General features: G+C 38.1%; 1 protein-coding gene across 2 annotated transcripts in view; it reads left to right on the top strand.

Moving 5' to 3' along the window:
- The window catches only part of luzp2 (leucine zipper protein 2), a 211,955-nt gene that overhangs the window by 81,597 nt on the left and 108,177 nt on the right, over positions 1 to 22,181 (top strand). Inside the window, exon 1 of one of the 2 annotated variants that reach the window (XM_020051752.3) lies at positions 21,377 to 21,683. The exons of the other annotated variant lie outside the window; for it this stretch is intronic. Coding sequence (XP_019907311.2) covers positions 21,630 to 21,683 — 54 coding nt within the window. The 5' untranslated portion in view covers positions 21,377 to 21,629. Of the gene's footprint in view, positions 1 to 21,376; positions 21,684 to 22,181 lie in introns of those variants that run through there. 2 annotated transcript variants of the gene reach the window in all.

The following is a 22,181-nucleotide window of genomic DNA, read 5'->3' as shown; positions in this document are numbered from 1 at the left end:
CTTATGTGAAGACTGTTTGGGCATATTTTAATTGTTGTTACTGCTTGGCCGATGTATAGCATATCAAATTCAAACACTGTACTTATTTACATGTACAAATAATAACACAACCGTTTTTTTGTGCAATAGTAATGACAATGCTTGTCAGCAAGAAGCAGGGACCTGCGTGTTCTGTAACCATGATTTGTTCTTGGATTAGGCCTATTTAGCCTGGATAAATGAGCCTTCATTAGTGTAACTTGTGTTGCGTCAAATTTTTGCAATAGACAGTGTAATGATAACAGCTTTTTAGAAATAATTAAAGATTTATGATAAATAAATTATTTAATTAAATGTTATTTCATAAAATATGTTTTTAATTATGGCATTTTTATGCTTTATTTGACAGGAAACTAGGGAAATATAGAGGAGAGAGTTTTTGCTGAAAGAGTAGTGGGCTGGATTCAAACCCATGCTTTGCAGTACACGGACAGCAGAGGCAGCAGCTTAGACCACTGGACCCATCAAGGCCACTATTAAAGGCATTTTGATAGCTATAATTTACAGGTGCTGGTCATAAAATTTGAATATCATCAAAAAGTTGATTTATTTCAGTAATTCCATTCAAAAAGTGAAACTTGTATAATTTATACATTCATTCCACACAGACTGATGTATTTCAAGTGTATATTTCTTTTAATTTGGATGATTATAACTGACAACTAATGAAAACTCCAAATTCAGTATCTCAGAAAATTAGAATATTGTGAAAAGGTCCAATAATGAAGACACCTGGTGCCACACTCTAATCAGCTAATTAACCCAAAACACCTGCAAAAGTCTTTAAATGGTCTCTGAGTCTAGTTCTGTAGGCAACACAATCATGGGGAAAACTGCTGACTTGACAGCTGTCCAAAAGACCACCATCGACACCTTGCACAAGGAGGGCAAGACACAAAAGGTCATAGCTAAAGAGACTGGCTGTTCACAGAGCTCTGTGTCCAAGCACATTAATTGAGAGGCAAAGGGAAGGAAAAGATGTGGTAGAAAAAAGTGTACTAGCAATAGAGATAACCGCACCCTGGAGAGGATTGTGAAACAAAACCCATTCAAAAATGTGGGGGAGATTCACAAAGAGTGGACTGCAGCTGGAGTCAGTGCTTCAAGAACCACCACGCACAGACGTATGCAAGACATGAGTTTCAGTTGTCGCATTCCTTGTATCAAGCCACTCTTGAACAAGACACAGCGTCAGAAGCGTCTCGCCTGGGCTAAATACAAAAAGGACGTGACTGCTGCTGAGTTATGTTCTCTGATGAAAGTAAATTTAGCATTTCCTTTGGAAATCAAGATCCCAGAGTCTGGAGGAAGAGAGGAGAGGCACAGAATCCATGTTGCTTTAAGTCCAGTATAAAGTTTCCACAGTCAGTGATGGTTTGGGGTGCCATGTCATCTGCTGGTGTTGGTCCACTGTGTTTTCTGAGGTCCAAGGTCAACGCAGTCGTCTACCAGGAAGTTTTAGAACACTTCATGCTTCCTGCTGCTGACCAACTTTATGGAGATGCAGATTTCATTTTCCAACTGGATTTGGCACCTGCACACAGTGCCAAAGCTACCAGTACCTGGTTTAAGGACCATGGTATTCCTGTCCTTAATTGGCCAGCAAACCTGCCTGACCTTAACCCTATAGAAAATCTATGGGGTATTTTGAAGAGGAAGATGAGATACTCCACACCCAACAATGCAGAAGAGCTGAAGGCCACTATCAGAGCAACCTGGGCTCTCATAACACCTGAGCAGTGCCACAGACTGATCGACTCCATGCCACTGTACATATAACCATTGTTTTAACCAACTGTTTGTAATTGCAAGTAGCCTATATGTTTGACTGGTTGTTGGTTCAAATTGCTGGTCTGATTGTAACTATTTTATTGATATCTCAGATTCCATGCACCAAATTCTTGAAGTGCTCCTGGAACACGGTTGAGCAGAGAGTTGGGTATTACCACAATATTATACTATAAACTATATTTTAGTAATCATACAGCCATGATGCGAGTTAGAGTTCCAGACTCAAATGATTAAACACAAGCCAAGGGGCTCATGACTCTTTTGATATTTTGACCCCCTGGGGCAATATTATTGCCCAAATGAATGTTGCTGTTAGCCACTGAAAGGCAAAGCCCTGTTTTGTTTTTCATCTTGGCCTATGCTTTCCTCCCAGACAACAAAGTCTCTCCACCTACTAAACTATGCCCTTATCTACAGAGACATAGAAAACAACAGTTTACTCTGCCTACTTGTTCCCTATTTGTTTAAATAAAAACTTGTTAACTCTGTAGTATTAATAAATTGGCAAAATGACAGCATTTTGAAGAAAGGATTGCATCCCCAAAATGATTGCTCATCATACACATTCATTCAGTATGACTCAGATCAACCAAGGAGACTGGTGATCTATTTTGGGCTTGGCTCAAATTTAAAATATGCAGATGAAATATCATTTAGGAGTGGCCTTTGATGAAAATGTCTAACATGGCCAGCACGCTATTCTCCCCTCATTTGTTCAATTTAGTACAGCAAATGTTCCTGGTCAAGCATACATCACATCTATTTAGATGGAGGATATGGAGTACAGCTCTCGGTGGAGGCTGACCATGCACCCTAGCCATGTGACAACACAGCAAGAGACGATATTTTGATCTGGGAATGAAATATATACTTACAGTGGATGTAAAAAGTCTACACACCCGTGTTAAAATGCCAGGTTCTTGTGATGTAAAAGAATGAGACAAAAATAAATCATGTCAGAAATGTTTCTTCTTTTAATGTGACCTATAATGTGAACAATTATAATTGAAAAACAAACTAAAATCTTCGAGGGGGGAAAAAGGTCTGACATGATTTATCTTTGTCTCATTCTTTTACATCACAAGAACCTGGCATTTTAACAGGTGTGTGTAGACTTTTTATATCCACTGTACAATGTAGCCTATGCTCTATTACAGATACCATCTCACTGCATTTAAAATGCTGTTGCTCAAAAAGCGACTTTTTTAATAACTTTTTTATGCTAGTTGTCTAAGGGTACTGAAACTGCTATTCCTGTGTTAAGTTATAGCTCTATGCAGGCATCAGATTGTCAAACTACACAGTAAAGATTATTATACAGTGGGGAGAACAAGTATTTGATACACTGCCGATTTTGCAGGTTTTCCCAACTAACAAAGCATGTAGAGGTCTGTAATTTTTATCATAGGTACACTTCAAATGTGAGAGACGGAATCTAAAACAAAAATCCACAAAATCACATTGTATTTTAAGTAATTAATTAGCATTGTATTGCATGACATAAGTATTTGATACATCAGAAAAGCAGAACTTAATATTTGGTAGAGAAACCTTTGTTTGCAATTACAAAGATCATACGTTTCCTGTAGTTCTTGACCAGGTTTGCACACACTGCAGCTGGGATTTTGGCCCACTCCTCCATACAGACCTTCTCCAGATCCTTCAGGTTCCTGGGCTGTCGCTGGGCAATACTGACTTTCAGCTCCCTCCAAAGATTTTCTATTGGGTTCAGGTCTGTAGACTGGCTAGGCCACTCCAGGACCTTGAGATGCTTCTTACGGAGCCACTCCTTAGTTAATAATAATAATAATAATAATAATAAATTTTATTTTTATAGCGCTTTTCTTGGACTCAAAGTCACTTTACAATGCAGATAGATAAAAACAGAACAAAACAAAACAAACAAAACAAAACAAGATTAGACACAAGTTGCCCTGGCTGTGTGTTTCGGGTCGTTGTCATGCTGGAAGACCCAGCCACGACCCACCTTCAATGCTCTTACTGAGGGAAGGAAGTTGTTGGCCAAGATCTCGCGATACATGCCCCCATCCATCCTCCCCTCAATACGGTGCAGTCGTCCTGTCCTCTTTGCAGAAAAGCATCCCCAAAGAAGGATGTTTCCACCTCCATGCTTCACGGTTGGGATGGTGTTCTTGGGGTTGTACATCCTTCTTCTTCTTCCAAACACAGCAAGTGGAGTTTAGACCAAAATGCTCTATTTTTGTCTCATCAGACCACATGACCTTCTCCCATCCCTCCTCTGGATCATCCAGATGGTCATTGGCAAACTTCAGACGGGCCGGGACATGCGCTGGCTTGAGCAGGGGGACCTTGTGTGTGCTGCAGGATTTTAATCCATAACGGCGTAGTGTGTCCCAGCTCTCTTCAGGTCATTGACCAGGTCCTGCCGTGTAGTTCTGGGCTGAACCCTCACCTTCCTCATGATTGTTGATGCCCCACGAGGTGAGATCTTGCATGGAGCCCCAGACCGAGGGAGATTGACCGTCATCTTGAACTTCTTCCATTTTCTAATAATTGCGCCAACAGTTGTTGCCTTCTCACCAAGCTGCTTGCCTATTGTCCTGTAGCCCATCCCAGCCTCGTGCAGGTCTACAATTTTACCCCTGATGTCCTTATACAGCTCTCTGGTCTTGGCCATTGTGGAGAGTTTGGAGTCTGTTTGATTGAGTGTGTGGACAGGTGTATTTTATACAGGTAACGAGTTCAAACAGGTGCAGTTAATACAGGTAATGAGTGGAGAACAGGAGGGCTTCTTAAAGAAAAACTAACAGGTCTGTGAGAGCCGGAATACTTACCTGTTGGTAGGTGATCAAATACTTATGCAAATTAATTATTTACAATTTTTGTTTTAGATTCCGTCTCTCACAGTTGTAGTGTACCTATGATAAAAATTACAGACCTCTACATGCTTTGTAAGTAGGAAAACCTGCAAAATCGGCAGTGTATCAAATACTTGTTCTCCCCACTGTATATGCAGTGCAAGTTTAGGATAGAAATCAAGTACAACAGGGCATAACATTTTTTAATTCAAATTCAGTTGCAAAATCACTAATGTGCAATCCTGTTTCCAAAATTTTGGAAAAACAATTCAGTGTTGTGCAAATCATTTTATAGTACAAAGATAACATATCAAATGTTGAAACTGAGAAATGTTATTGTTTCTTGTAAATTCTGGAAAAGTTGTATAATGCAAAAGAAAACCTGATGCAACATCTCACAATTAATTAGGTTAATTGGCAACAGGTCAGTTGCGTGAAAGAGCATCCCAGAGAGGAGTCTTTCTGAAATAAATGTGAGGAGGTGTTCACCACTGGTTGAAAGACTCCGCAGGTGAATAGTACAAACATTTAAGAATAATGTTTATCAATGTAATATTGCAAAAGTAATAGTTTTTTCTAAATCTGTGGTACATAAAATCAATAAAAGATTAAGAGAATCCGGAGAAATCTCTGTACGCAAGGGACAAGGCTGAAAACCAATATTGGATGGCTGTGATTTTCGGGCCCTCAGGCGGCACTGCATTAAAAACAGTGATTCTGTTGTGGACCTCACTGCATGGGCTCAGGAACACTTGTCTCACAGACAAACCATTGTCTGTGAACACAGTACTTCACTGCATCCACAAATGCAAGTTAAAACTGTACCATGCAAAGAAGGAACCATATAAACACAAGATCCAGAAAAACAGCCGCCTTCTCTGGGCCTGAGCTCATTTTAGATGGACTGAGATGAAGAGGAAAACTGTCCTGTGGTCTGACGAATCAGCATTTGAAATTATATTTGGGAATCGTGGACGCTGTGTCCTCTGGGCTAAAGAGGAGAGGGACCATCTGGCTTGTTATCAGGACACAGTTCACAAGCCAGCATCTGTGATGGTATGGGGGTGCATTAGTGCGTATGGCATGGGTGATTTGCACATCTGTGAAGGCACCGTTAATGCCCAAAAGGTTTACAGGTTTTGGAACAATATTTGCTGCCATCCAGACAACGTCTTTTTCAGAGAAGGCCTTGCTTATTTCAGCAAGACAATGCCAAACCACATTCTGCATGTATTACAACAGCATGGCTCCATAGTAAAAGAGTCCGGGTGCTAAACTGGCCTGGCTGCAATCCAGACCTGTCACCCATTTGGCACATTATGAAATGAAAAATGCGACAAAGAAGATCCTATACCAAGCGAGAATGGTAAAACATTTCACTTTCAAAACTACAGAAATTGGTCTCCTCAGTTGCCAAGCGCTTACAGAGTATTGTAAAAAGAAGAGGCGGTGCAACACAGTGGGAAACATGCTCCTGCCCCAAACTTTTTGAAACGTGTTGCTGGCATCAAGTTCAAAATATGTGTGTATTTTTTTTAAACAATAAAATTGAATTAATACATTTTGTAATTTTATAATCATAACAAACAGTTACAAAAATGTGGTAGTGGCATGACACCAATTGAAATTTCTAGTGCCTTGGTCATCTTGTATTTAGATGTGCTGAGGTAATTGACAGCAGTGGAAGACGCCATAGCACGTTTCATCAGAGTGAAGGTGTTGACCTCTGTGTCATTGTAGCCTTTCAACATGACCACTTGTATGGGCTTTCAGTCATTCCTGGCTTCTAACAGGCTCACTGAACACTTCTTTACGATGACAGTAGCCAATGTCATAGTTATTACAATGTGTTTTCAATAAATTCCCTAATATAATCAAGGCGAATAATGAGTATAATTCAATACATGCTACTGTGTTGTTGTAACTATACCCAGAGTTCACATGTGACCAAATGAAGCAGTCATTGTATGTGGGCCTGTGTATTTGACTGTGTAGCGAGGTTACTAAAAGAGATATGAAGTTACATCATGGCTTAAAGCAAACTTGAATGTGTTTCTAACTCCCTTTCTAAACTACAAGTGCAGTTTGTGAATAAGCCCCACAGGCCAGTAGAATAAAAAAAAAGAAAAATAAGCCTGATGAAATGTTAAGAGGGAAAAACACAGGAATCTGGTCTTTGCTATGATCCATTTATACATTAGATTCGCCCTGATATTACTTGAACAGCAGAAAAAACAAACCAGCATGCTCACTGTATTGGAATGTTAGGATAACTTAATTTGGAATTGTTCCTAAGTTATAAAACAAGCACTTGATCAACATTTGGTGCTACTGTTCCATTAGTCTAGTCTGTACAGTATCTCCAGAACTCAGGCCCTGGTTTGGGTTCCCTGACAGTAAATTGATAAATTGAATTTTAAGTTCAGTAATAAAACTGATTGCCCTAAGACAGTAAAAAATGGGGCCTTTCTTAATAAAAATCACTTCAGGTTAGTGAAACATTTGTTAATACACTTATAAGGCACATATGACATGATGGAAGTACATCACATTGGTATTTGCTTTACAACAAACCATGAAACATAATTTGAGTCACAATGGACATTCAGGTTGTTTTTAATGTCAGGAACTGTTTAACATGTTTGGTGATGTCGTGGGTTGTTCAAATACCAACAAATACCAACACCCAAAAAAGAGATTGACCATTTCTTTCATTTAAAACGTGTGAAATTATAATTTTAAGGTGGCCAGAGATCCTCTTTCCCTAATGAGATTGAGGGCAATCATTTTGCTGAAGTTCGGCATTATAGTGTCATTGAAATTGAAAGGCAATGTTTCAACTTTAGCAGAAAGCTTTAAGGCAAATGCTGCATAAATCGCTTCAATAGAAAATGACTTACATGCATATGTTTCCCATAAACTACTGTAAAAACACAAACCTACACATACTGTAAGAGTTACTGTAAGTCTGTAATGCCCATTTGTCTTGAGCCATAATCATTATTTTGATAGCCCAACTGATTGTCACTGCAGAAATCCTGTTTACTCCGGAAAGGATAAGCTATACATAAACATATTAACCCCCTTCAATAACCATAGAAGTTTGGTTTGAAAAACTAGGTTTGGATTCCCCTTAACTGGCATGACCGCAAAGCATATGCCTAGAAATTAGTTGGCATAATCCTATTTTATACTCAATTAGGAATTGCGCAATTCACCCTGACCTCTCTCCAATCCCCTGTATTCGAATGGCCACTTCAGAAGCATCATCAGCCTTATTTGGTTTAGAGATATGACTATTTGCTTACACCATTAATATTCATTGCCAAGTATTTGTGAGAGACTGTGAAATGAATGATGAACCCCATTTAAATCCTTCCTATGCCTCAGGGCAAAGGGAACGCAAGAGCATGGTCTTTCCTCAACAAACATAATCAAGTTGTGGTTTATTCATCAGACAAGCAATTGAAGAGCAACTTTAGAGCAACTAGATGGAAAACAAGACGCAACACAAGTGGGGAGCAAAATGTGAGTTGTGTCGTGGCAGTGACATTATGGAAACTGATTTAAAATAGGTTAAACATGTAAGATATCCCAGTTCCAAGGACCAATTCCGGTGGATTGGCTGAGAGTACAGCTATTGCATCCAAATGCCTGGGGGGCTGAAACCAAGAAACAGCGTTTGTGCATTACAATGTAGCTCAGGAAATGCAGTTATGTCAGACCACTGCCAGGTCCTTTGAGATGGTCTGTTATTATGCATGGGCTGAGATGTCTAAGAGTGAACATAAACTTTCCCTCTTGTTTGTGTGTGTCAAAAGTTCCAGAGAATGTGGTAGGAGACAGGCGGTTGCTAAGTCATTTTGGCAAACATGCAAAGAGACTTTAAACTGTACCTTTCTGGGTATACTTTTTTTTGAAAGTCTGTTGAGCCTCTACAGGTTGACTCTATACATAGAGGTTGACTATAAAGAACCTTTCAATTAACTATCTCCAAACACTAGCCCTTAAGTAATTTGATTCATAACCTTAACATTTTCCCTAATCTTAACACATATTCCTAAACCTAACCATATCCTTTAAACTTTGTAAGCATTAACTTCATTGTTAGTATCAATATCAGTAGAGAATTTATGGGTGGCAATCCTGACTATCCAAATTAAGTGTGATGATTTGTTACGTTTTAATGAAAATCGGAGTGTTTTTCAATCCGCTGTTTATTATTTTGCATGAAAAACACTCCGCTTTCCAATTACATGAGTATTTCATTGAAAGTGGAGACAACTGAGTGGAAAATCTCTTCCTGTGAGAGGTGAGAATTACTCAGCTGGCCCTCAGGAGGTGCTGTACAGCACTCTCTGGAATTCCGACACTGTAAACTATGCTGTGTACCCACTTGTACACTTGTAAGGTGAGATAACATTTTCTATTGACTCATCAACAATACCTCTCTTGAGACAAAAAGCCCTCTCATCCAAATCCACTGGGGTAACTGCACTCATCACATTCCCCCTCTGACTTTCCTTTTCTTGAAGTTTATTTAAAGGGGAGTCTCAATGTTTTAGAGATATTTTCAACGTTGTTCATTCATTTTGAGCTGGCTCAAGAAGTAGGTTTAGCAACAACCAGTGTCCAACAGTATAATGTTACACATTACTTGTTTTTTCACTAACCAAACCTTTTTTCAATTTATTTCAGATCAACAACCATCCTGTCAATTGGCCCATGTAATGTAGTAAGGGCGTTAGGTGGTGGATACAGAGTATGTTAAATGTTTTAGTAGCTAGTGTGGGCATTTCCAGCACAGCTTTCTCACTGTTCACAGACTGTGTTGATGTTGCTTTTTTGAAACATGACACATTTATATGAAACATGACTCTAAATATCAAATGTGTTCTCATCATAGAATGCAAGATTAAACATGATACTGAGCTCAAGTCAAGTCAGTTTCCAACAAGGAGTACACCTATACCAGTGTTCAGATTTGAAACACTAGTTTACATTCCCATTTTGTTGTTTGGAGTGTGTTTCTCTCTGTGAAAAAGATATGGGAAGGGCCACATTATCCAGAATGTGGATAATGTGACCCATTCATTGATTAATTGATCTTATACTAAGCAATTACAAATAAATAAAATCTTTCTGAAGTCATCCAATTTGTAAGGGATCAGATTTATTGCACCAGTTACTGAGAAGGTTGTTTCGGTTTAGATGATTTAGGCAGTTTTAAGCCCTCAGCCATACTAATCACTCTGAGTGGTGATTAAACATTCCAACTGTTTGATATCCTCCTTCTGGCTGTTTTCTGATTGGAGTTATTAGTCACTAAACATACCAGCATGTTATGACTTGCAGGTCTGATGTGGCAGCATGAGCCAGTATTTTCGGATCACAATATTGAGGATAACTAGTCCATAGCTCAAAACGTTATGAAATGTATAAAATTAAGTTATAAAGTTGTTTGACTCAACCATTTTAGCTTAGCTGATGTTAGCTGCTCATTGGAACACAAAACAACCTTAACTTCATTTGTTGCACAAATGCATCCCTACTCCCTTTTATTTCATATTAAGTTTGCAAGTGGTGTACACACATATGGTGTGATACATTCCCGATAGAAATGTGAATGGATTAGTATATTAAAATAACATCCTGATAACTCTCATTAATGTGAATAGGTCCTAAGTAATTGAATGAAACAATCAAGTCTGTCCCGAACAAACACTGTCATGTGAGTGTTATTTCTCACATTTAGTTGAAAGGAATGCAATGATGTACCCTACACTATAAAATCACACCTAGTTTTCCGAAGCTAAACACCTTGTGTGGCAAAAACATGTTCTTGTGGTAAAAACCTTGTAACGATGAATAAACATGCTGTAGTCATAGAAACTGAGTGGGTCTTGACTCAAAGCCTGGGAACCCTGATATTGGCTGGATGTTGTTTTATTTTTATTTTTTTTACAGGGGATTCAGTTTACCTGGTAGTTAATTGCATTTGCTTAGTTTCTAAGGACTAATGGAATGGAAAGTACTACTTTTGGTCCCAAGGCCTGGTTGAGAACCAGTGCGCTATTAAATACATTTTAAAGGCAAAAGTCCTTCAGTTCTACAAATTTGGTAATCATATGCTATATGGGGACCTTAGGGAATTTGTCTTGCATGCCCTTTTGGTAATCCGGCTCTGAACATGGTTGAGGCCAGGATTGTACCTTTTACACATTTAATCAGGACATAACTCAAAATAAAGAGAGTGTCTAATCATAGTTAATCGCTTAATATAATATTCAAGGTGTTAATTGGGTATTTAAGCATGAGTTTGATAAGATACCCATTAACTTAGGCAATTTAGCTAATGTAACTTATACTTGGACCCTTGAAAGTAAATCAACCTTAATGGCTAATAGCCTTCTCCTAAATGATCGTGCTCATGATGTGGTCTTGATGTGGAAATCCAATGAACTTTGCCATTATCGAAAACAGGCTAGCTCAGGTTGCTGCGAGATAACATTGCATTAGCCTGTTTTCATGAACACTTGACGGGGCACAAGTGGATCTGTTCCTCTGAAAATTGCTTTGAAAGCCTTGAATCAACTCCCACAGCAGCATTTTAGACTGCTTTACACAGCAAAATCTAGAGAAGGTCAATTGTTTTGACTTGGATGCTTCTGTCAGACTGCTGTCTGTTGTCATCTTTCTGGTCAGCCAGGACCCCATGCTGTTGTCAGTGCAAGTGCCTGACTAATAAATTCAGATTGATTCTGAATGTTTCACACCTCCATTAAATTAAACAATGACTATCTCTCTCTGTATTGGTAATCCATTTGCCTTCATTTGAAATGTGTGTGCTGCTGTATTTGTAAAAAGACTCACCAAGAGAAGATGGTTACCCTACAAAAGAAAATAATCATTTGTGGTCACTAAAGGGCAAACATCTCCTCTCAACGTCCCAGGTGGTTGGTTCTATATTGTGACATCAAAACAATTTTTCACTCTCGGCATACCACAGTTCATGAATGTTTGAATTAATGCAAGGTGTTTGAGGAACTGTAATTCAAATTAGCGTTATATCTTTCTTTGTAGTTTGAAAAAAATAAGGGGCACTTTCCACTTCATGAGTGAATAATATGTTAATTTAGCAATGTTTATAATGCGCTAAGATAAACTCAAGCCTGGGCATATGTACAGTAAATTATCTGGTTTTGGGGTACTAGAAGAATATGGTGGTATCTTTTGTTTTAAAAGTGCAAATGGATTTGACCTGTTCCTTCCTATGTCAGGATTTTAGGAGAACAAATTAGCAGTAAAGCAATAAAAAAAGGCAATATTGTTACACTGTTATGTGTGAGGGAGTGGATGTTAAGATTTAGCTGCTTTTTTCTTGGGTAAATGTCAATATTTACGTTGATAGCCAAAACATCTGTATTCAACCCAAAATTGGCAGACTAGCCTTATCTATGTACAATTTGTTGTTTTTTTACTTTAATTCAGTTAGCTCACATCACATGAAATGTAAATGAGAAACTATACACTGCTTAAAGGGGAATAACAAACATCTACAATTGTTTATGTTCATGAATCTCTTGAAGTGATTGTTGGACGTCTGTCCATGCATGCAACTCTCTCACTATGGAAGTGTAGGGTTGAGCTAGGGTTGAAAAATGTAACTTTAAAACCAGCAACAGACATTTATCATATAAAATGTATATGGCATGTACTGTTCCACAATCTAATACGGTTCGATAAAGTTGTGTTTTTGCTGAGACAGAACATTTGTTTTTCACGCAGATAATCGTTATTTCACAAAGTTCTATCAAATCGCATTAGTGAGGAGATAGCAATTTAAAGAGATGACGCTGCACTTGCCCTAGCTTGACCCTGCTCTCCAAGAGAGAAAGTTGCATGTATAGAGAGACAGTCCAACAATTACTTCAAGTGATTTATGAAGTTAGATAAATTATAGATATTCGTCGTTATTCCCCTTTAAATACTGGTGGTTATTAATTAAATAGGGGGAGACAGCTTTTGCATACAGTATTTCAAAAGTTGAAAACATTTAATGCGGATAGTGAATTTGTTCATCAAGTGTATTTGTCTAACATGTTATTCATTACGTGGCATGTGCAACAACATTGTTTTTAAATACATTTTGTGGTGCTGGTATAGGGACATTTTGTATTTTGAGCATGTAAAATAGCTTCTCTTGGACTATTTGAGTACAAAATACTATAATATATTGAGAGGTTTTGAAATAAACTAGAACAGCGATTACATATGTTTTTTTGGGGGGTTGGGTCACTGCCAAACAGCAATTAATATGTCATATTGCTTATATTGACGTAATATAAACACAACTTTTTTTCAGTAATAGCCCTCTCCTCCCTGATGTTCATATCTCACAATTTTTTGTCAATACCAAACCTGTCAAGAGTTTCATTACAGTGTGTCAATCATCTGCTGTCCTTCTGAGCCTTTCCTCTTAGTTAAGCTGTGATTTGTGAAAATACCCATATTGCATGCATGACTTTGCTTTGCATTTCATTATGTCAATCTTACAGCTTTGCCAAGATAGTGTGAAGAAGAGACATCTAACCTTGTGACACTATTCTACAACGTAGACCAGTTGAACACAAACAGATTTGATGAAAAGACTGATAGGGGATTTTATTGAGTTGGTGAAGTGGCAAATCACTATAGCAAATAAGCAACAGAAAATAAACTCAAAGCACTCCTTGAGATGTGTTTGACTGACAGCTAGCCTGTGCCCAAACCATGAAGGTCTTGCCTGTTCTAAATTGATCATCCTACCACCGGAGGATTCCTCATTCAAAAAGGAATGGAGCACCAGCAGGCTAGTTAACCAGTAATCAAGTCACATCCGTCATCCAATTTCAGAATCCTCTCTCTTCCTTGCTCTCACCCCCTCCCCACTCGGCTCGCTCTTCTTCCTCTTTCGGAATGACACTTGTAAGTGGAGAAGAAGCTTCACTGATTGTCCTTGATGTGAGTCAGGTGTATGTGCTTGCCAAATGCCGTCCACTTTTTTCTAAGTTATTCGTCAGAACGAGAAGTCAGACTCACAGTGCCACTATAGCTCCCATAGATAACTGGCATGCTTGAGAGCCTTTGTGCAAAGCAGTGCACAGACTCTCTAATACTGACTATGTTCAAAGGAGTAAAATGATTTGCAGATCAGTAAATCCCGGTGCAATGTAGAACACCTAAAGAAACAAAACTCATTTGATCTGTCATTATGTTACTCTTACATACGATATTAGGCCGGAACATAATGCATTGCATTCTGTCTGACTATCCCAGTCACTGCATTGAAACAGAATACATTGGAGAGGGATCTTCCTCGGGAGAAAATGTTTCACAGCTTCCAAACACGCCTGCTCATTGTGGTGTGTAAGGCGATTATTCAGCCTTTACTTATACACAAATTGAGAGAAATTCTCATGTGGTCTGACCAAGAAGCTTTGGTCGCCTGCATCATCCTCTTAAATCCCATCTTAGCACTACAACGAATTACACTTATGCTCTTTCATATTGCACTCTCAACCCCTGTTTAGTTAATTACATTATGACCTGGCTCATTCTACCCTGAGTCCCACCTTTTCCCCAAAAATAATTGTATACAATGATTTCCATTTTGTAACTGGGTTTGTGGATGCTGTCATTGTCATGGCAAGAACAGTTTTAAACTAATAGGAGTGCATGATGCTAAGGCATGCAAATGGAAGTGTTTTCAGTGGCTTTCACAAGTCTTGCATGGGGGCCAACATACTTGTTCTGGGCCCTTTTTACATTGGCGCACTGTGTTGAAAGATATGTATTTCATCCAGCCAGATTAAAAAATATCCACAAATTTTACAAGAATATTTTCCATAAGACTCATCCCTCTACAGAATGCTAAAGCCCTAGCATCATTCAATCAGAGGAACATTTGAGTAAACGTTTCTGGCATATTTCAACTATATACAGTATAATATATTCTAATTATTGTTTATTTGTGGATTTCACTGTGTATTGTTCTAATTGTGGATTTTGTGGTTGCCATCATATTTAATGGACTGAAAAGGTGGTTTTCTCTCTCCCTACGGTGGAAGCGTATTATCCATAGCTTCAATAGAGAGGTACTGTGGAGCTTTTGATGTTTGGCATGTGCACCTTTCAATGAAAAGAATGCAAAGGCATATTCTGCTTCATTGCAACACAATTACACTGAGGTTAACAACACAACCCATTCCAGAAACCGGATGTTGGTAGGCGCTGTTTTCAATATACACCTTATCGAATATTTAATTAGAGCTGACAACCATGGTAAATCTAGGGATATCTTTTTTTATACAATTCTGACAAAAATAGACCTCGGTTGAGAGCTGATGCCTGTCACAACAGGAAGGGATAGTGAGTCACAACACAAGTCTAAATCAGGTGGAAAGGAGCATGGCACTCCTATTCTCTTTGTGTACTCTGGCATATTTATTATGGTACAGGAGCGAAATGGTGATATGGTCTGCCGGATGACTTTTAATGCAGACTGCGTCTAGACAGCTTCAGCCAAGTGTTATTAAAGAAAGGGTGCCATTTCCAAACTTGGCCACAGCTGTAAGGACAGTTTCACGTTGCAAGTCTTCTGTGAAAGATTACGTTTGTGCTTGACAGAGGGAAGAAGCGACGGAATGTTCTCACCTCCAAGCAAGTACATTTGTGTTTACTTTCCCTAAGACGGGCTTGAAGCTGGAATCCTAAATCGTGAAACTGCAATGCTCATTTAACATATGACATACAGTGACTGTATTTACCACGCTTCTGAAATAGGATATTCAGAAGCGTTAGGGTCTTTAATAATTAAATATATTATTTTTTAGAAAGGCTGAAGTTTAACGTCATTACAGACATAAAGGCATCCATACAATACAGTACAAGTGAAAAGTTTAGACACACCTACTCATTGAAGGGTATTCCTTTAGTATTACACATTGTAGAATAATGGTGAGACATCAAAATTATGAAATCACACATATGGAATCATTTAGTTACCAAAACGTGATAAACAAATCAAAATACATATTCAAAGTAGACACCCTTTGCGATGATATCTTTGCGCACCTCAAAAAGCTTCATCAAGTAATAATGTGGACTGCACTTCCAACAGTCTTGAAGGAGTTTCCACAAATGCTGAGCACTTATTGGCTACTTTTCTTCACTCAGCAGTCCAACTCATCCCAAACCATCTCCACTGGGTTGAGGTTGGTTAATTGTGGAGGCCAGGCCAGGCCATCTGATACAACACTCCATCACTCTCCTTCTTGTCAAGGTGTGTTTTGGGTCATTGTCCAAAAAACTAACAATTGTCCCACTAAGCACAAGCCAGATTTGGGCTGCAATCTGAGGTGCAGTGATTTGCCTATTTCTGAGGCTGGTAACTCTAATTAACTTTTCCTCTGTAGCCCAGGTAACTCTGGGCCTTCCTTTCCGATGGTGGTCCTCGTGAAACAATTTCATCATTGTGCTTAATGGTTATGGCAACTGGACTTGGTCCGAAATTAACACCAGTCAAGTGTCAAATGCGGGTAGATTTTACGTTGTTATTTTTTATGTTCATGGAGGCAATCCATGAACAGTTTTAGAGAATGGTTAATTGAGGGGCTGTAATTAGGTAATTATTAGTAATTAGGTTATTATTATTATGTTAAGACAGTATTTTCAAATAATGTTTAGAAAGTTGACAAGGAAGAGACTGGTGTAAAGGGATGATGTAATTGCAATACATAAAAACCTTTTGTAGCACCACATAGAAAAATAATGAATGTATATGTGACACAAAAAGGCAACTTATTATTTTGGCTGGTAAAAAAAATGCTTGACTAGTGAATTTTGTCATCTACACATCCCCTTGGCACATGACCAATAAGGTTTTTGTCGGACACTGACTGGACTTGAAGAAACATTCAAAGTTCTTGACATTTTTCGTATTGACTGACCTTCATGTCTTAAAATAACGATGGACTGTTGCTTCTGTTTGGTTATCTGAGCTGTTATTACCATAATATGGATTACAACAATACAGACATAATGTTTTCTTTAACCCTACATTGTCACAACACAACTGATTGGCTTGAACACATTTAAAAGGAAAATAAATTCCACAAATAAAGCTGGTTGAGAGAATGCAAAGAGTGTGAAAAGCTGTTATCAAGGCAATGGGTGGCTACTTTGAAGAATCTAAAATATGAAATGGATTTTGTTCTGTTAAACAGTTTTGGTTGCTACATGTTTCCATATGTGTTATTTTATAGTTTCAATGTTTTCACTATTTTTCTACAATGTGGAAAATAATAAAACTATAGACCTACCCTTAAATAAGTGTGTCCAAACTTTTGACTGGTACTGTAGGTGTTATACAGTTGGCAGAATTTTAACAAACCTCAGGGTAGCACTAAATGTTGAGGTGTGTATGAAATATTGTGGCGATTTTCATTTCACAGCCAGATTTATGAGCGCCGTAGCTGGCGTTACAGCAAAAAGGCTGGGTTTTGATTAATAAATACCTTGTACCTTGAGTGCCGAGGCTTGACACCTCAATAGTCAATGTGAACTTGCTCTATAGGTAAATGTTCGGTTCTTAATTATAAATTATTTTTCATCTAAATCCATTCAGCAGTTGTGCAGAGATGTTCATCTTATAAGTTACTCTAGATATAGTATAATAACATAAGCTATAAATGATTAACCCTTGGCTAAGATATGCCCAGTTAAAAGACAATCTAGATATTTACAACAAACAAGAAACCAGGCAAGCCTAGTTCAGTCGGCCCACAATAAAATGTGTTAATCATGGCTGCCCTCTCGAGAATCAAACGTGGGTCACCCACGTGAAAGGCTGTGTTGTTAACCACTACGTCACAGAACTGTACATTTTGAATATTTTGTTAAACACCATTAACCATCGTGTTAAAATTAGTAATGTTTCTTATTAAGTTTACCTCCTTCACAAATAGTATCTAAGATCTGTATGGCTTTTGCCACTGGCCATTTTAAAAGCTTATTAGCAAGTAATATGTCACAAGATGCCATTAAGCATTGTGTTAAACTGAGTAATGTTTATTATTAAGTTTACCTCCACCACAATTAGCATCTATGAACTGTATGGCTTTTGCCACGCGCCGTTTTAAAAGCTGATTAACCATTTGTGAATGACACTGATACAATAACTACTGTATCAATATAGGTGATGATAACTGACTTGTTCGTCAAGTGAAAAGACAAGAGAATCGTGTAGCCAGCGAAGTGTTTGTCTATCCTGAACAAATCCTAATATCCACCAGAACTGTTTTATTTTAGGCTTCCTATTACGTACCTACAAAGGGTTGTAGCCAGCAAAGTTTCTGTATGTCCTGAACCTCAGGCATAATGTGTTTTGACTGTTATGGGCTCCTGTTGTCCTGGAGCCCGCGTATCAAACCACTACACTTTTTAACAAGGGTCAGTCAGTCAGTCAGTAAGAGACATTCGCTCTTCTAGGCCCGCTACACATACATCAAAAATATTAATGTACACTACCTTTGGTTTTGGAAAATTCTTTAGAGGTCAGATATAGGTATGGAATCAAGATCAATGTGTATAAAGGTCACTCAGCAAATCTTTCATTCTCCGTAATATCTTGATTTTTAAAATATATTTTTTATTTGTCATTGGGGCTTGTGTAATCAGTTTAGCACCTCTGAAACTCCCTGCATAAATAATTGTGGATCTAGGTCAAGTGGAACCTTAAAGATTCCAGACTACTAGCTCATCAGTGTAAAGCACACAGCAAAGCAGGGGAGCAGTATGACTTTTGCAGTTTGATGTATAATGGAATTAGGATTTTTAGTTATGTTTCTGTATTGACAGGATACATTAACACATTGCCAGTAGAAAAGGATTGTGAATCCTAAATCAACTAGAGGACAGCGGATCGCCATCAATGTGTAAGGCCTGGTAGTAGGGCTGCACGATTTGGATAAAATATTGAATCACAGTTTCTATTGCAATTATGATTAGCGATTTTTAAACATGGGTGTAAACAGCATAGATAATCTCACAGCATAGATAATATAGATCATAACCTACATAATGTGCTATTAAACTGAATAAAAGTTTTCTATTTTACACTTATATTACCAATTAGAAGGTGCAACTATTCTGCTCATTTAATGCCATGGCGTTTGCAGCAGTTTGTGTTGTTGCCATAGCTGGTTAGGCAAAACGTCGCAACCCATTTTCTCCCATATTAAGTTTGTTTGCAGGCACCGACATTGAAGCCGAAAGTTTTAATAACCATACTGTTGTGCATGTGGGACAATATATTCGGGCTAACTTGAAGCAGACGTCTTCGCTAGCAATTGCAGTGTTAACGCAAACTAACATGGAAGTATTTGAACAAAATTAGTCCAGGTATTTAAATAATCTACAAAAATAACTACAGCACCCACAAGAAGAATTATTACGGACGTACGATGCATGCCCGTTGCCTCGCGTATAGCGCGTGTCATCATTCACCTTTTTTGGAGATATAATTGCTTAATTGGCGATTTGGATATTGCATATATCGATATCACACTTTAGATTATATTTCGATTAATTGTGCATCCCTGCACGGTAGTAAGAAATAACCACTCCTTCCTAAATCTTTAATTTGCAGAGGTGTTTTGCCGCTATCCTGTGTTTTATAATCCCATTGAGCCCATAAAAAGATTTAGGTAAAAATATTGGGATATTCCCGAAAAAGGTAAATAAATGACAGAAATATATTTTTTAAGATTATCTGCACTATACTAGCAAAAATAACCAGTAGAAATCTGCATGTTTGAATTAATGTGTCTAATAAAATGTTGCTACGTGACTGACATATTCCCCATCTAAACTTGTAAACCGGCTTGTAATCTCCGTATACTCACTTTAGTATACGTTCAATGTGTTCATATTGAACGTAATAGCACTGTGAATATGTTCATATTTGGTAATCGGCGTTTTTTTAAATAGTTACATAAACACGTAATTCCTGTGATGATGCGTTGCATTTCCCACTGTCTCCATATTATTCCAAATAAAAGCCCTGAAGATATCTTATAAAAACATGTAAATGTGCTACAGCTCCTTACTTGCATCCTTGCTACATTGGACAGCCAGTATGGTGAATCATTTTGAAAGGCCTTAATGAAATTTTTAGCCATTTAAAATGTGAATTTTGAATTTCATGACATCATGTTTTTAGACCCCAACTTATTTACAGCAGCATACATGGAGGAGATTTTAAGCACACCTAAAATGGGACCATGGCTTCCATAATGCATACTATATGCTTTATCTTAGGTGATTATGCTTGCTTCCAAATTTAATCTTTTAATTAATCAAAGTTGGTGATTAGTTCAAACCCTAAATAAATTCTCACAAGCCCATCCTTTTATTGACTACTTGTTGGCTACTTAGAAAATGCCTTGTTAGGACAGAAAAGCTGCCATCATTAGAGGATAGAAGGCTTTGCTTGATTATTGTAAAAATCTATGTAATTAAATGTTTTCATTAAAAACTATTGATTCCACTCCAGTGTCTCCTCTCCCAAGTTTGTAATGTCAAAATCCTGATTATTGTGTTACCTCATCTCAGCCACTCCACATCAGATGCTGGATGGTTGAAGACCAAAACATGATTCCTCCCAAACATGATTCCTCCCAGTCCTATTCTTATTAAACTGCTCGCTCATCCTGGAAGCCATTAGATGGTACACGCCTGCAGAGGTAACACATACTCCTCATCCACAATTGAGTTTGCAAGTGCCAGAACTTTATTTTTATGAAGTGTTCCAGCACCAGAAGCACATTCGCCTACTCATGCTCTGTGCACATATGGGCCGTATTAATCACAGGAGGAGAGGATCGTTTTTTAAATATCTTTGCCATTGCTGCCTGCAATTACCAATTGGAGTCTTGTTTTTAAGGACACACCTCAAATATGTCCATCCCTCCAACCTGAGTGCAAGCAAGCTAATACAAATGTACATCAGGTGCATTACCAATCCTGAAGGCACATAGTGATTCTTCAAAACAATTCATTTTCCAGCTCTGTCCCAGTCTTTAATTAGCATTATTAGTATCGCCCAAATTCAGGACTGGAAACGGTGATGCCTGCTTTACAAAAGCTGCATTGCAAAACTGCTCCAAAACACTCCCAACTAAGGCTAGTGGTGTTGTTTACCTCAAAGAACCTGACAATGTTGTATTCCTCAGAATGAAGTTCACATCTTTGCAAAATATAGCTATTAGCTATACAGTAATCTACAGCAATTTCTTTCTAATTTAACGCTGAATGTAATGTCGTGACCATGTTATACCTGTTTTTGGTTTGGATGTAGGGAACTAGTTTCAAGAACCATGGATTTTGACCAATTGGCTTGACAAAACAGGAGTAAACAGACTCCACATCTCTACACATGTATTGTGTCCAACACTTCCTGCTGTTTACATAGCATAGTGGTTAAAGACACAGTCGGCCACATAAAGACACAGTCAACCGCTGCATTTTCCTCAATGATAAATACAAAGCTGTGAAGTGCATCAACGAAAATCGGCCAGCTAGCAAAGCTACCTATCTTCATGTAGCTTGATGAGGTTAAAGTTCAAGACCACCCTGATGACGTAATTCCTGAGAACAGAAGCTATGTGTGGTGGCTGTAGGAAATAGTATGCTAGTGCCAGTTTGAAGTCACTGAATTCCACCGGCTGTTTCCTTAGTTTCCTCCAGTTTAAAACATTTATGCTGGCGCAACAGATTACCGAATGTAGTTTGAATTTTTGGTTTTGAAGTTTTGGAGTAGTTTTGGGCTTGCAATGCAGCTTTTCAAAAACAGGATGCACCGTTTCCATTCAAGAATTTAGAGGATGCTAATAATGCTAATTATAGACTGGGACAGTGATGAATAATCGATTGTTTCAAAAAATGACTATGTGCCTTCAGGTACACCTCAGGGTAAGTGGACACCCAAATTTGAATCTTTGCCGAACTATCCCAGCACAGCACAGCAGACAACAATTCAGCCAAGTATGTAGAGCAATTTCTTCAAATAAGACGTAACAGAATTACAGGGTGTTTAATGGCAAGGGAAGTAACAAGTAACTGCCATAAATGTATGCATGTAAATGCTTGCAAGACATTATTGAATTATTCATTTACTATGCTAATTATTATAAGTATTTCTGTTTCAATGTTTTGAAATTCTTACACTGTAGAATATTATGCAATTTAAATGATTAACAAATTAGATGGTCTTAAGTGGAAAAAAAAGTATATGGCAAGTGGTTGACTGGAAATAATGCAGATATGGTTCTTTCACCTTCTTGCTTCATGTATTGTTGAACTTCTCCATTGTTGCTGAGACACTGAAAACGGTCTCATAAAGTATATCAGCAATAGATATTTATTCTACATACTGTATTTATGAACATGGAACATGTCAGGGTTTTACTG

Source organism: Esox lucius, chromosome 2 (assembly GCF_011004845.1).
Source record: "Esox lucius isolate fEsoLuc1 chromosome 2, fEsoLuc1.pri, whole genome shotgun sequence".
NCBI classification, from domain to species: Eukaryota; Metazoa; Chordata; class Actinopteri; order Esociformes; family Esocidae; genus Esox; species Esox lucius.
Note: the sequence above shows the minus strand (reverse complement) of the source record. Positions and strands in the feature narration are given on the sequence as shown.